General features: G+C 55.0%; 1 protein-coding gene across 1 annotated transcript in view; it reads right to left on the minus strand.

Annotated features, from left to right (window-relative positions):
* Hspg2 (heparan sulfate proteoglycan 2) overlaps window positions 1-14,473 on the minus strand; it is a 101,327-nt gene that overhangs the window by 16,487 nt on the left and 70,367 nt on the right. Inside the window, exons 45-71 of the mRNA XM_038333914.2 lie at window positions 14,221-14,346; window positions 13,959-14,111; window positions 13,738-13,880; window positions 13,285-13,420; window positions 13,049-13,203; window positions 12,645-12,795; window positions 11,789-11,934; window positions 11,564-11,699; window positions 10,773-10,924; window positions 10,514-10,649; window positions 10,266-10,417; window positions 9,494-9,629; window positions 9,153-9,304; window positions 8,644-8,782; window positions 8,408-8,559; window positions 7,810-7,945; window positions 7,539-7,690; window positions 6,574-6,712; window positions 4,974-5,125; window positions 4,638-4,782; window positions 3,449-3,594; window positions 3,011-3,152; window positions 2,377-2,528; window positions 1,885-2,026; window positions 1,630-1,770; window positions 714-848; window positions 359-540 (exon numbers count right to left, since the gene is read on the minus strand). Of these exons, the coding sequence (XP_038189842.1) occupies window positions 359-540; window positions 714-848; window positions 1,630-1,770; window positions 1,885-2,026; window positions 2,377-2,528; window positions 3,011-3,152; window positions 3,449-3,594; window positions 4,638-4,782; window positions 4,974-5,125; window positions 6,574-6,712; window positions 7,539-7,690; window positions 7,810-7,945; window positions 8,408-8,559; window positions 8,644-8,782; window positions 9,153-9,304; window positions 9,494-9,629; window positions 10,266-10,417; window positions 10,514-10,649; window positions 10,773-10,924; window positions 11,564-11,699; window positions 11,789-11,934; window positions 12,645-12,795; window positions 13,049-13,203; window positions 13,285-13,420; window positions 13,738-13,880; window positions 13,959-14,111; window positions 14,221-14,346 (3,929 nt within the window). The remainder of the gene's footprint in view (window positions 1-358; window positions 541-713; window positions 849-1,629; window positions 1,771-1,884; window positions 2,027-2,376; window positions 2,529-3,010; window positions 3,153-3,448; window positions 3,595-4,637; window positions 4,783-4,973; window positions 5,126-6,573; window positions 6,713-7,538; window positions 7,691-7,809; window positions 7,946-8,407; window positions 8,560-8,643; window positions 8,783-9,152; window positions 9,305-9,493; window positions 9,630-10,265; window positions 10,418-10,513; window positions 10,650-10,772; window positions 10,925-11,563; window positions 11,700-11,788; window positions 11,935-12,644; window positions 12,796-13,048; window positions 13,204-13,284; window positions 13,421-13,737; window positions 13,881-13,958; window positions 14,112-14,220; window positions 14,347-14,473) is intronic.

Below are 14,473 nucleotides of genomic sequence, written 5' to 3' on the forward strand. Positions count from 1 at the left end.
TACGTGGTTCTGGGAATCGAAGTCAGGATTTGGTGCACGATGGACAAACAGCTGAGCTATTATCCCCAGATGCCTTCCTTTGTCTTTAGCTCCTCTGTATGCTGCTGGAAGGCTCACCTTCACAACTTCCCATGAGATCCCCCAGTTGCTTAGCTACCAACCTACCCATTATCTAACTACCCATCCACCCAGGCTTCTGAGCCATTCCTTCTTCCTTTCTTTATCTCTTCTCCCATTTTCCCATTTACCCATCAACCTCTTCTTCTCTGTCCACATACTTATGTCCCCTCTAGGCACCTGCTTCAGTCAGCTCCTAGAAAGGACCTCAGTCCCAGATGTGGAGCAGGCCCAACCTCACCTTCAGCATTGCGTGGCTATTCATGAGCCCAAACATCCGCGGCTCCAGTTTAACAGGGGTGCCGAGTCGGGTCCAACGGGGGGATGAGCGGGGCTCCCCAGCACTGATGCACTCCAGGGTGATGTCTTTACCCATTTTCACATGCACAGGGCCCTCGGGGAGCACAGACACTGTAGGAGACCCTGTGGGAGGAATGACATGCAGAGCTTTGGGTTATATAAAAGTCACAGTCCATAGCTGAATATATTTCTTCTGTGGAAATTGACTTAGACGGGTAGGCAGTGGTGGGGCAGGTTTTAAACCTGTAAAAGCTGGACTGGCAAAAGGGGAAGAGCCATGGGTTGGTGTCTCTCACCATGCACACTAAGATTGACGACACTCTGGGCCACACCATAGGCATTGGATGCCACACAGCGATAGGCTCCATGGTTGCTGGGCCGGGTGCCCACGATGGTAATGATGGAGCCATTGGGGCTGATGTGCACATTGTCTGCGGGGTTGCATTGGGAAAGGGTGATGGTTAGTGTTAGATATTGCTTGACAGATCTAGAACCACCTAGGAGACAGGCCCAGGAGGGATTATCTAGACAGGCTAACTGGTATGGGAAGACACATGCTAACTGTGGAGAAAGCTGTTCCCTGGGTAGGGAATTCTGGACTGTATAAAAAGAGAGAGTGACGCCAGGCGGTGGTGGCGCACACCTTTAATCCCAGCACTTGGGAGACAGAGGCAGGCAAATCCCTGTGAATTCGAGGCCAGCCTGGTCTACAAGAGCTAGTTCCAGGACAGCTAGGGCCGTTACACAGAGAAACCCTGTCTCAAAAAAAAACCAAAATAAATAAGTAGAGAGAGAGAGAGAGCTAAATAGTGGCCTTCATTCATCCCTCCCTACTTCTTGATTGTGGATGTACTGTGACCAGCTGCTTTGACTTCCCTGCCTTGACGGAGCAAGCTGTGGCCTGAAATAAATGCTATTTCCCCCCGGAGTTGCTTTCATCAGGGTATTTTATCATATCAACACGAAGGAAGGGAAGGCCAGGGAGGGATAGTCCACTGTTGATCCTTGGTACCTGGGCAGAGGACTCAAAGTCACAGATGGCTGTAAGTGGGAGCCCTTGGAGTCTCCGGGGTCATGCTCCATCACCACATGAACGGGTTCAAGCCTCACTCAGAGCCACTCGAGAATACGGTATGGGCCCAGCTTTCCACTCTGACCTTCACACTGGATGGCCCTCCCTGCTGCCTCCAGCTCAGGCAGCTGGCCACTCACCCTCCAGCTCCTGGTTCCGGGTCTTCCACTCCAGGTTGATGGGCGTTGCTCCTTCGTGGATGAGGCACTTGAAGCTGGCATCTTGGCCCTGCTGCACTGTCCTGCTGGGTGGCTCAATGGAGATGACGGGACTCCTGAGGCCTGGATGGAGTCCGAGGGTCAGATTCTAGGCTCCGTTGGGTGAGCTGGCTCCACTCAGGTACCCGGTCCTGCCTGGGCACCTCCTTCCCTACTCCGGGCATTCGCCATACTCACGATAGGAAGACCCTGCACTGGGTGGGACTGTGATTGTGAAGGAAGCTTCATGCTCAGGACGCGAGCTACCAGCCACTTGGCACACGTACTCGCCAGAGTCAGCAGGGGAGATATGGTGGAGTCTCAGCAGGGAGCCATGAGTCTGCAGAAGAGGAAGAGAAGGAAGCCATCAAGGGTTCTGGAGATGAGGTAAGTTTTGAAGTGACGCTTAGGAGCTAGCCCTGCAGCCGTGGGCTAAAGGAGCTTCCCGCATGGAAGTCCGATCCCTTCCCTTTACTGAGAGGGAAAAGGGTTCAAAAATGCTAGCTGTGAAGCAATGCTAGGAGGAAAGCCTTTCAGCCAATGGTCTCTTGCTCTGGGGCACTCTTCCCTGATGGGTACCTCTTTCCCATGATCCCATGGATGCTGGAGTCCGCATGAGGCTTAGGTGCAGAGGAAACTACAGGAGGAGACCTTGTCTACCCTGGGCTTCTCCCCAACCTGACCAAATACCTGGTGTCGTGCAGGCAGGCTGCCCCCTCGTTTGTGCCATGTGACCTGGGCATGGGCCTGCCCTGGAACCACACAGTTCAGATCCAGAGTTTGTCCTTCAGCCACGTGGGAGGAAGAGGACTCTATATAGACAGGTTGGGCCAGTCCTGGGGCTGCAGGAACAGAGATGGGCAACAGTTAAGGCTCCTCGGGGCAAGGACCTCACTGGAGTGATCTTCTTCAGAGTGGCATGGCTAAGCCATATCAACCACGGAGGTCTCCCTCCCCTGGGTCTGAGGTGTCTTGCTGAGAACTGGGTTCCCACTGATTGAGGGTGTCTGAAGGACTAATGACCCAGACACAGATTATATAGGAGCTTTGCCCTGGGTAGGCTTGATCCTCAGCCATAGGAAGCCAATGCCCCAAGAACAATGCCATGCTATGCTGACAATTGTCTGTAATTTCAAATTTGAGACAGAGAGGAATACCATGAGTTTGAGGAGAATCTGGGCTACAAAGTGAGACCTTGTCCCATCCCCACTCCCCCACAAAAACAGTAACAATCACAAAACCTACCAAAATAAAAGCTCTATGTGAAAAAACAAGGCCAGGAGAACACCACCCCCAACCTCACCCACGGCTCCATGTCACTCACCAGGGATGGGGCTGGGGTTAGAGGCCTCGATGGTGACCAGGACAGAAGCCTCCAGGGTACCTGAGCTGCCAGTCACCTGGCATGAGTACTCGCCAGAGTCAGCTGGGGACACACGGTTCAGCCTCAGTATGTGGCCGTGGACCTGCATAGAAGGGAGAGGGTGGGGAAGTGCTGGGAAGCCTCCAGGTGCCCTACTCTGGGCCACATTAAACTCTGCCTCTTATGCCACAGACGGTAGAGTTTAGGAAGCAGGGTTTTGAGGAAGTGGTGTCCTCTCTTATTTCAAGGTGCTGGGTACTGGTGGTGACCCTGTTGTGCCCAGTCTGTTTGCAAACGCTGGTGGACGGCTAGGGCCACCCTCCCTTCAGGGATGGGCTGAGGAAATGAGAGTTGGGGCTGAGGAAGAGGGGCACATGCTGTTCTCTCCAGGCTCTGTACCTGGTGCCCAGCGGGCAGGCTGCCTCCACGTTTGTGCCATGTGACCTGGGCGTGGGCCTGTCCAGGAACCACACAGTTTAGATCCAGGGTCTGCCCCTCAGCCACTCGGGAGGAAGAGGTCTCGATGCGGATGGGCGGGACTCCACCTGGCCAGGGCACAGGTAGTGGTCAGTGGCTAAGGCGGCTCAGCCTCTCCGGGGGTGCCCTACTGTGAAGACTGGATTTGAAGGGAGGGTTGGCTTCTTTCCCTTTTTGGGCCCCTCAGACTTGGAGGGTAGGACTCCCTGAGGATGGGGGTTCCTCTTTCTCCTAGCCCCACCCCCTGAGTCTCTGTGCCAGGCTCCTCTACAGAGTCATCGATATTTCCCAATCTCCAGTAGGTGGTAGCTAAGAGCTCAGACCTTGGGGCCAGACAGCAAGAGCTCAGCTCCTAGCATGGCCACTTAGTGTGTGATCTTTGGGAAGCTACCTCTGTGCCTCCATTTCCCCAACTGTAAAATGGAGAACAATCATCCCGCCTCAGGGCTAACAGGATGAAATGTGGTTACCATGAAGATCGTGAGGATTGGTAGCTAGGCAACTCACATCCCATCTGATCAGTTTCCATCATGCCTGGGTCCCCACCCCACCCCCACTGTCAGTTCCTGTGTTTTCCTTTAATTGAATCACTTGTAAAACATTTAAGTCCTTAGTCTCACTCTAGTAGTAACTACCACGAACCACAACAGGTCTGAGGTGCCATGGTTGTTGGTATCCAACCACAACTAGTGGATACGCTCACTAATATTTATCTCAAATGACCCAGCAGGGCATGTCCAGGCTTTGGGAACTCACTAGATGCCCTAGACATGGAGTTGTAGAGGGTAAAGACCCACTATTCTTCATCGAGGACAGCAATGTGAAGGGGCAAAGTTCTTTTGTGACATTTCCAGATCTCTCCAGGCGGGGACACTGGAACCCAAGTGCAATGATATGATACTTGAAAGTTCTCAAGCCCATGAGAGAGAAAGGACCCAAACCGTATGACTCGACCCTCTAGTGTGGGACGAGGGAGGGCAAGCGACAAGAGGCAGAAGTCTGGGACCCAATGCCTGTGGTCTCCGGGTCTCACAGAACCTTTCTTTTACCCAACTCAGCTGCTGTTCTCCCTCCCTCGTCTCTCTTTCCAGGTCCATCCTGGGATCCTCACCAGGGACATGGCCGTTAGAGGTAGATGCTGTAATGGAGACCAGGACCGAAGCCTCCAGAGGGCCAGAGCTGCTCAGGACTCTGCACACATACTCGCCGGAGTCAGCTGGAGACACTTGGTGCAGCCGCAGCCTTGAGCCATGGGTCTGGTCAGGGGCGGGGCAAACAGAGGAGCAGGGGTAAGATGTCAACCAGGAGGCCTGGAGGGTTGGGAGCCAGGGCCCAACCTCTAATCCAGGTGTGTGAGGCACCCCACAGGGGTGTCATGCCTCCTATCTGGGCAGAGCAAACCAGGACTCCCAGCCAGCATCTCTCTCGTTTCTTTTCCAGTTTATACCTGATGACGAGCGGGGAGGCTGCCCCCTCGCTTGTGCCATGTGACCTGGGCATGGGCATGTCCAGGGACCACACAGTTCAGATCCAGGGTCTGTCCTTCGGCCACGTGTGAAGAGGAGGACTCGATTCTGATGGGTGCAGCACCGGCTGGGGCTGAGGACAGAGGAGAGCAGGTGGGCTTAAGTCAGATTCTCAAGTGGGGTTTCGGAGCCACAGAACAGAAAAATGGCCGCCTGTGGTCATCTCAAGGATTCCTTAGCAGCACTAACAGGGAGCCCGACACTGCTCTAAGGGCCCACCTCCTTGACTACTTAACCCTCTCGATTCCATACCCTGGGATGATAGAAATGCCCTCTTATGTGGGCTTTAATTTTTATTTTATTTGTAGGTATGAGTCACCATGCTTGATATAATATGAAATTTTGTGTGTTTGTGTATGTGTTTGTGTGGCAATCAGAGGTCAACCCCAGGTGCTGTTTCTTAGAGCCATCAGTCTTGATTTTATTCATTTACTTATTTATTTTGGAGATAGGGTTTCACTCTGTAGCCCAGGCTGGCCTCAACTCAAAGATCTGCCTGCTTCTTGCCTCCTGAGTGCCGAATCTGGTCTTTTTGAGACAGGGTCTCTTAGACAGTTGGCCAATGAGTCCTGCCCCTGCCTGCCCTCTCAACAACAGGATAATAGGCTCTCAGCATCACATCCAGTTTTGTTTTGTTTTCCCCCAAGACAGGGTTTCTCTGTGCAGCCCTGGCTGTCCTGGAACTTGCTCTGTAGACCAGGCTGTCCTCAAACTCACAGAGATCTGATGAGCAGTGCGGGGGGGCACATCTTTAATCCCAGCACTCCGTGGAGGCAGAGGCCGGTGGATTTCTGTGAGTTCAAGGCCAGCCTGGTCTACAGAGTGAGTTTCAGGACAGCCAGAACTGTTATACAGAGAAACCCTGTCTCGAAAAAACAAAAATAAAACAAAAAACTCACAGAGATCCTCCTGCCTCTGCTTCTGAGTTATGGGATTAAAGGTGTGGGCCTTCCATCATCCAGCTACATTCGGTTTTTTTATTCAGGCTCTAACTCAAGTTCTCACGTGAGTGTGGCAAGCACTTTACTGATGATGCAATCTCCCTAGCCTACAAACCAAATGTTTTTCTGTTTTTTCTTTTAGAGTACTTGGGTTGAATCCAGGGTCTTTTGTGGGCTAGGCAAGCACATTAGCACTGAGCCACACCCCTAACCCTCTTTTCACTTTGGTTTGAGATAGGGTCTCCCTAAGCTGCATAGGCTGGCCTTGAACTTGATTCTTCTGTCCTAGCTTCCCAATTAACTGAGATTATAGGCCTTTGCCACTGGGCCTGACTTATTAACTACGATTGCCCCAAAAGGCTAGTGAGCACCATTTAGACAGTGACGCTTTATGAGGTAGGAGTAATCTGTGTCTCCATTTCACTGACAAAGAGACTCAGACTATGAGCCAAGTGTAACTTCCTCAGTCCCGGAAGCGACACAGCAGGATTTGAACACAGACAGTCTTTGTAAACCCGGGTCTGTGGGCTTCAACTCCAAACTCCTCTTCCTTGGGAACTGAATCAGGAATCAGACTCACCAGAGGGGCTGTTGTTGCTGGGGGAGACGGAGATCACAATGGAGGTCTCCTGGGCATCAATGTTGTTGTTGGCTCGGCACACATACTCGCCGGAGTCAGCCACTGACATCTGGTGTAGCCGTAGCCGAGAGCCATGGGCCTGGGACGGGTGGGGATAAGACAGAGCGAGCTGGGGTCAGGAGCCACAGGGCCCCCACTGACTCCAGCTTCCCTTGCTAGGCCTGCTGAAGCTATCTCATTTAGTCTTGTGTATGTGTGCTTTTGTGAGTGCTGTGTATGTGAACGTGTATGTGCCGGTCGATACACATGCCTGTACGTGCGTGTGGAGGGCGTCAGGTGTTCTCCACCATCACTGTCCACTTTGTTCCTTTGAGGCAGGGTCTCTCTGTGAACGTGGATTGTTCTGCCAGCTAGGCATCCAGTGGTCTCTGCCCACCTCCGTGTTAGGATTGCAGGCAGGCGCAGGACTATACATGGCTTGTTATATGAGTGCTGGGTCTTGAACTCAGGTCCTCACGCAGACCACAATGGCCTTGGAAGTTACTATACAGCTGAGGATAACTTTTTTTTTTTTTTTTTTTTTTTTTTTTGTTTTTTCGAGACAGGGTTTCTCTGCAGCTTTAGAGCCTGTCCTGGAACTAGCTCTTGTAGACCAGGCTGGTCTCGAACTCACAGAGATCCGCCTGCCTCTGCCTCCCGAGTGCTGGGATTAAAGGCGTGCGCCACCACCGCCCGGCCAGCTGAGGATAACTTTGAACTTGTAATCCTTCTGCCTTCACCTCCTGAGAACACAGCGCAACTTCCGGTTGTATATGGGGCTAGGGAGGGAGTCCTCAAGCGAGGCCAGCGCTCTACCCACTGAGCTATATATATCCCTAGTCTGCTGAGGCTGCCTTTCCTCTACCCAAAGTACAGATGGCTGGAGGGAGCCCCTGCCACCCCATTGCCTCAGGTCCTCTCTGTACCTGGTGTCTGGAAGGCAGGCTGCCCCCACGCTTGTACCATGTGATGGTGGCCTGGGGCTGCCCAACCACCACACAGTTCAGATCCACAGTCTGTCCTTCCACCACTGTGGGAGATGAGGTCTCAATCCTCATGGGTGGGGAGACACTGGGCACTGGGGACAGAGCAGGGGAGGGGAGGGAATGCATTCAGATAACAGTGACAATACTGGGGGGACCTCTGTCTCCCCAACACTCCCTCGCCCAGCCTTCGTCCACCACGTCACATTCTCACCATGGGAGGGACCTCTGCTCTCGATGGTGACGATGAGTGAGGTTTCCTGGGAACCAACGCCATTGCTGACATGACACACGTACTCTCCGGAATCCGCTGGGGTCACTTGAGGGATGCGGAGGCGTGAGCCCACGATCTGGAAGAACACATGGCAGTGGGTGGAGGTGGAACCAAAGTACCATAGACCCTGCAGCCATCAGATCCTGGAAGTCCCCTCCCTGACCTGGCTTGGGTACACTCTGCAGCAGCCTCAGGGCCTTCTTGAGGCTCCTGGTGTGACCTCCCTCTGGGTCCTGAGGAAGGAGCCTCTAGTCTTTGTGCTGTTCCTATACTTTACCCTCCAAAGGCCTTCTGGGCCCCCACAGTGGGTCCCACCTGTCACACCCTGCTGTCATTTAGTATGCAGCTTCCCTTTAGACTGCCAGCTGTATGCAGTGCCAGGCATAAGCAGTGGCTTCAGAGGAGCTGGAACCAGGGCCAGCAGGATCAATCTACACCCCAGTGCCAGTCGGAGTCTATTCAGCAGAGATGCTCAATGTTTGTTGAGTGACTGAATGAGCGAAGGATTAGGGGCTAGACTTCACTCTGGACTTTCTACCTGATGCCGGCTGGGTAAGCTGCCTCCACGCTTATACCAGGTGATGGTGTGGGGAGTGTGGCTAGCCACCAAGCAGTTCAGGTCCAGAGTATGCCCATTGGCCAGCGAAGGTGACGAGGACTCGATGCGAACAGGGTGCACCACGCTCTGGGCTGGTACGAGACAGAATGCAGGCTGAGGGTGCAGCCGGGCCCCTCGCAGCCCCTGTTAGTCCCTGCAATCACTAAGACACTCACAGTGATACGGGCTGAGCTGCTGCTGAATGGTGACAAGGACAGAAGCTTCCTGGGTGCTGGAGCCACTGACCACCCGGCACACGTACTCCCCGGAGTCAGCCGGGGTCACCTGGAGCAGTCTCAGCCTTGAGCCATGTACCTGAGAGGAACGGGATAGAGGCACCAGATTCAGGGACCAGCATGGCGGCCACCCACCTGCCTAGTTCCCTTGCCTGGCTCCCTCCCAGCCTATCTAGCTAGGGATTGTACAGATCACGACTGGTTAAATCTCCTTGAGACTGCCATCTGATTGCACACTCAAGCTCGCAGAGACTCAGCCAGCACTGGCTGGCAGGAAGTCCATTTGACAGGTGACCTGAAGAATCAGAGAAGTCAAACAACAGGCCCAAGGCTGCCCAGCAGGCGAGTGGCAAGTGTATGGAAACTGCAAATGCTTGAATTCACAGCCTGTGCTCTACTTCCCAGCTGCCAGGGATCTCTGGGCCCTTCCTTAGCTTCCCACCTCCTACCTGATGCCGGGCAGGGAGGCTGCCCCCACGCTTGTGCCAGGAGATCTGGGGGTGAGCCTGTCCAGCAACAAGGCAGTTCAGATCCAAGCTCTGCCCTTCTGCCACATGGGAGGAAGATGACTCGATTCGGACTGGAGGGGTGACCCCAAGTGCTAGTAACAGAGGGCAGAGTGTCAGCCTCCAGCAGACCAGAGGTGTGTGGCTGGGGACAGGGGCCCGCTGGACTCATGGGGACACGGTAGGCAGTGTTGCCTTTGGGGCCTGCCATGGCTGCGGTGGGAGCTTCCTTGTGTGGTATCCAGTCTGTCTGCTTCCCGTTCCCTCCCAGCATGGCTACTTACCAGACACAGAGCCTGCAGGCTCAATGGTGACCAGGACGGAGCTCTCCAGAGGCACGGGCCCTCCCTCCACTCGGCACACATATTCTCCTGAGTCGACAGGAGACACCTGGTGCAGCCGCAGCAGGGAGCCATGGGTCTGGCCAAGAGAGGGTGGCATCAGGACCCTAACACAACACCTCCAATCTGCTGCCCTCTGTGAGCCCCAAGGCTTGGCCCTCAGCTCTGGGTCAGTTTGATCTTGTGCTAGGAGTGGGGGTTGCTGGGAGAAGCCCTGGAGAACAGGCACGCTTCTTCCCACCCTGCGTCAATGCTAAGCACACACTCCCCAATCCTAGTCAAGACCCTCTGCAGTGAGTGTCTGATGACTGTGAACATCCACCCCCTCGGGGACACAAAACACAGCTCATGACATAGTCATGGAGTCAAGAGACTGCAAACCCCAGCACACACGCTGATTAACTGCAATGAGGGCTCAGTACTTTCGCAAGCTGAGTTCTCTGCAAACACACAACTGAACTTGGTCCCGAGATAACTCTGAAAACAGGGATTACTATCTCCTTGTAGACCCCGAACCTCCAGCACGGAGAAGTTGAGCAACTTGCGCCTAAGGTCACAAGCCTGGGTGGTAGATACAATTCATACCTAGGGTGTCCCAGCCTAGGCTTTCGGCCAAGCCACAGTAGGACACACCTGAGTGATAGAGCCCATGCTCCCAGTTCTCCCCATCCAGAACCCCCATTCTTCTCGTCTCCTTTGCCCCTTGTCCTCCTACCTGGTGCCGGGCGGGCAGGCTGCCTCCTCGCTTGTGCCATGTGACTTGGGCATGGGCCTGTCCCTGTACCACACAGTTTAGATCCAGGGTTTGCCCTTCAGCCACGTGAGAGGAAGAGGGCTCAATGCGAATAGGTGGTGTGTTACCCGGAGCTGGAGAAAAAGTCATAGTCAAACAAAACAGATTCTCTAAAGACACCCCAGCCTCCCCTCCCGCCACATCCTAGCCCAGTCAAGTGGGCTACTCACGGTAGGCAAAGTTGGCCCCTTGGTTGCCTGTGACCTTGACTGTGATGGTGGCCTCCTGCCCATTGCCTGCCCGGCAAACATATTCTCCAGCATCTACTGGGGAGGCCTGGAAGATGTACAGGCGGGAGCCACGGACCTGCACAGCCATGAGAGAGGTATAAGGGGGCCTCCCAGAGCCCAGCAGGAGTCCCACACTTGGCTGCCAGGCTGTGACCCCTATATATACCCATGGACCCTTCCACATTCTAGGAGAGAGTACCTGGTGTCGGGCAGGCAGGCTGCCCCCACGTTTGTACCATGTGACCTGTGCATGGGCCTGTCCTGCCACCACACAGTTGAGATCCAACGTCTGACCCTCAGCAACTGTGGAGGATGAAGACTCAATTCTGACAGGCAGGACAGGTCCAGGGGCTGTAGGGACAGGGAAAAGGTAATAGATCCTTCCCAAGAGACAGGTCTGGGACTCCCTCCTAGAGCTGGTGCAGCCTTGTAATCTGAGGTCAGGCCCCCATTGCAGAAATTTGACAGCCCTGGCTTGAAGCCCTCAGTTCAGTAACTCTGCTGGAGATCCCAGAAGGAGGATTTCACGGGAAGAGGGAAGAGAGACAAAGTAAGTAAATAAGACAGGCAGGGGCCAGATGTAGAGAGGCACATGCCTTTAATCCTAGTACTCGGGAGGCAGAGGCACATGGATCTCTGTGAGTTTGAGGCCAGCCTGGTCTACAGAGCGAGTTCCAGGACAGTCAGTGCTGTTACACAGGGAAACCCTGTCCCAAAAAACAAAACAAAACAGCAACAAAATAAAAAACAAAAGACAGGCAGGCAGTAAGGCTAGGGTGGAGAAAAGGAGGCAGGAGGAAAAACCAAGGAATGACATGGCCCAGGACAGCAGGATAGACAATCTGAGTCGTTCACTCAAAGCAGTCTGTCTAAAGCCAGAGCCTGGGTGGCCTACTATCCCCAGGCAGCAGCAGGAGTCATGGATAGGGACATTACTCCCTGGCAGGCTTCTGCCTCCCACAGCTTTCTGTATCACTGGGAGCCACTCACCAGGGATGGACTCGGAAGGTTCGATGGTGACCAGAACGGAGGTCTCTTTATGCTCAGAGCCGAGGACCACGTGGCACACGTACTCCCCTGAATCGGCAGGGGACACCTGGTGTAGTCTCAGCAGGGGACCGTGGGTCTGTGTGGATGGAGTGGATTGAGGGTTAGGGAGGGCCCAAAGGGTCCCCACTCACCCTCTCTAGCAGGCTGGCCCTGGGGTGGCTTTACCTGGTGCCGAGCGGGAAGGCTGCCTCCACGTTTGCGCCACGTCACCTGTGCCTGCCCAGGCGCCACACAGTTTAGATCCAAGGTTTGCCCCTCGGCCACATGGGAGGATGAGGACTCAATGCGGATGGGTAGGGTGCTGCCAGTGGCTGGGCATAGAGAGGGTAGTTAAAGGCCCTGCCTTGTACCTTACTGGCACCCTGAGCTGAGTGTTGAGCATGCTTTCTTTCCCACCTCCAGCTCCAGGGCTCTCGCCTCATCTACCCTTGTGATCTAGAGGTGACAAGTCGTAGGGATCCAAGAACTTTATCCCTCAGGCCAGACAAGAGGATGCACAGTAAAAAAGATGCTCCCTTCGCAGAAACCTACCATAGTTTCCCGACACGCCTCACGGGCCCCGCGTCACCTAAGCATACCCTGATGGCTTCACAGTTCCCATCAAGTTAGGCACACCGACCTGACAGGTGGTAAAATCACACCCATGCCCAGCAGATAGCCTACAAATGGCACAGTTTACCCAGAGCAGGGAAATGGGGTTGCCAGAGGTTAGAGAACCAGCTTGAGTTTGAAAAGGGGCAGAGTTCAGATTTGAACCCAGGTCAGCCTAACTCCCAGTTCAGTGTGGAAGCCCATACTGCTGCTTGCACAAGGTACCATCTTTTGGAGCTTGAGGCAAGCTGGATCAGTATCTACCCCCAAGACTTGTGGCTTCTGGAGCAGGCAGCAGAGGGTAACAGGACACCTCTGCATCCTGATTGCCGCCCCCCCCCCCCCCCCCCCCCCGCCGAGATCATAGCATCCTTCCTTGCCCCTGGGAGAGCCTATGGCTTTGGTCCTCTCAATCCCCCTGGCACCTCACCTGGAGTGTAGCTGGGGCCTGAATGAGTGCTGTGCAGGACAGAGACAACAATGGAAGCCTCCTTGGGTCCCAAGTCACTCTCTACTCGACACACATATTCTCCAGAGTCTGCTGGTGAGACCTGGGGGAGCCGCAGCCTGGAGCCGTGGACCTGGGCAAGGTGGGGAAGAGGTAAATGAGGATGGGGCTGGAGCTGTGATTACCCCTCTGTCTGAGCCTCTGTAGTTCAGACACGAGCTCTACTCCGAGCCATTCACACTAGGCTGGGAGCCAGGAGGAAGGGAACTGTCTTGGTCCTACAGCACAGGAAAGCTTGGCAGCTGAAGCACCAAATCCACACCCCACCCAGGGCTATCCACAGCCTGTGTACCCTGGTCCCAGCCCCAGGCTAGAAAGCCTCCTACCTGGGCATGGGGAGGCAGGCTGCCCCCTCGCTTGTACCATGTGACCTGGGTATAGGTCAACCCCATCACCGCACAGTTGAGGTCAAGCGTCTGTCCTTCAGTCACAGATGGCGATGAGGACTCAATCCTGACTGGCACGGAGCTGGCACCTGAGGCTGTGGTCACAGAGGGATCAGCAGACCTCAAGCGAGCCTCGGCTTCCCTGACCCATCATGTCAGCCCTGGAGGTGCCATACCTGAGAGGACGACCACCTGAATGCGGGCCTGAGCGGTGCCGGTAGGGCTGGTGGCCACACAGAGGTAGAAGCCAGCGTCAGCAGGTGTGATGGCTGGGATGATCAGCGTGGGGATGTCTGTGTTCTCTGACCGGGCCTACCACATGGAGAGAGTGCTCAGGTACTTGGGAGGGGGCCTGCCAGGACAGACTTGGAGGAGCAGGTCCTATACCAAGATCAAGGCTCAGTGGCGGTTTCAAGAACCGTATAAGTGGGAACTATGGGAACAGAGGCACATGGAATCGGGGACCACGGAGTCAGGCAGTAAGAGGGTGAGTGGGGTGCAAGGGTGACCGGGGTATGGGACCTAATTAGGAAACACAGGGAGCCTGAGGAGAGAAAGAACATGGACAGACAGGGGGCTGAGCCCTGAGATTGTTGATCCCACTGACCTGGGACGGCTGGCTGACTCACCTGTGGGGGCAGGCTGCCTCCTTCCTTCCTCCAGGTGATGCTAGCACTGGGGACTCCAGCTGCCCTGCAGTACAGCCTGACCGTGCGGCCCTCGTGCACCTGGGTCCTCTCGGGGCTCACCTGGACCCTGGGTCCACTGCCTCCTGCAGACAGAAGCCCTGTGAGGATTCCTCTCCGAGTCTCCTCTAGCCCCAAGCCCACCTCAAGCCCTGCCCTCTCACCGTGCACCTGAAGCATGGCCCTGGCTACATGCTGCCCAGCGCTGCTGAGGGCGCGGCACAGGTACTGGCCCTGATCTGAGGGTTCGATTGCTGGCAGACGTAGGATGCCACCGTGGATCTGAGCCTTCTGAGGAAGCTGGCCACCAGGACCTCCTGGTGTGGAGACATGGGTCAGCACACCCTGGGACTGCTCTGACTGCTGCCCTTGTCCTCCTCACCCAGGACAGCCAGGGTCTGAGGGTCACTCCCATCATGACCTCACCTGACCATTCCAGAGTGGGTGTGGGGTTCCCTGTGGCGCTACAGCGGAACTCAGCCATTTGTCCAGGCTGCACAGTGAGCTGTGGCGGATGTATGGAGACCACAGGTGCAGTTGAGGTGCCTGAGGCTAAAAAGCACGGAGACAAGGATGAGGTAAAATCAGGGTGGGGACTGCTCTCCAGCTCACAGCTATAGCCCCTTGCCCATCTCAGCTTCTGCCCTAGTCCTGCATAGCTGTTTGTCCACCCAGTAGC

The sequence above is a fragment of the Arvicola amphibius genome, chromosome 6, assembly GCF_903992535.2.
Source record: "Arvicola amphibius chromosome 6, mArvAmp1.2, whole genome shotgun sequence".
In the NCBI taxonomy this organism is placed as follows: Eukaryota; Metazoa; Chordata; class Mammalia; order Rodentia; family Cricetidae; genus Arvicola; species Arvicola amphibius.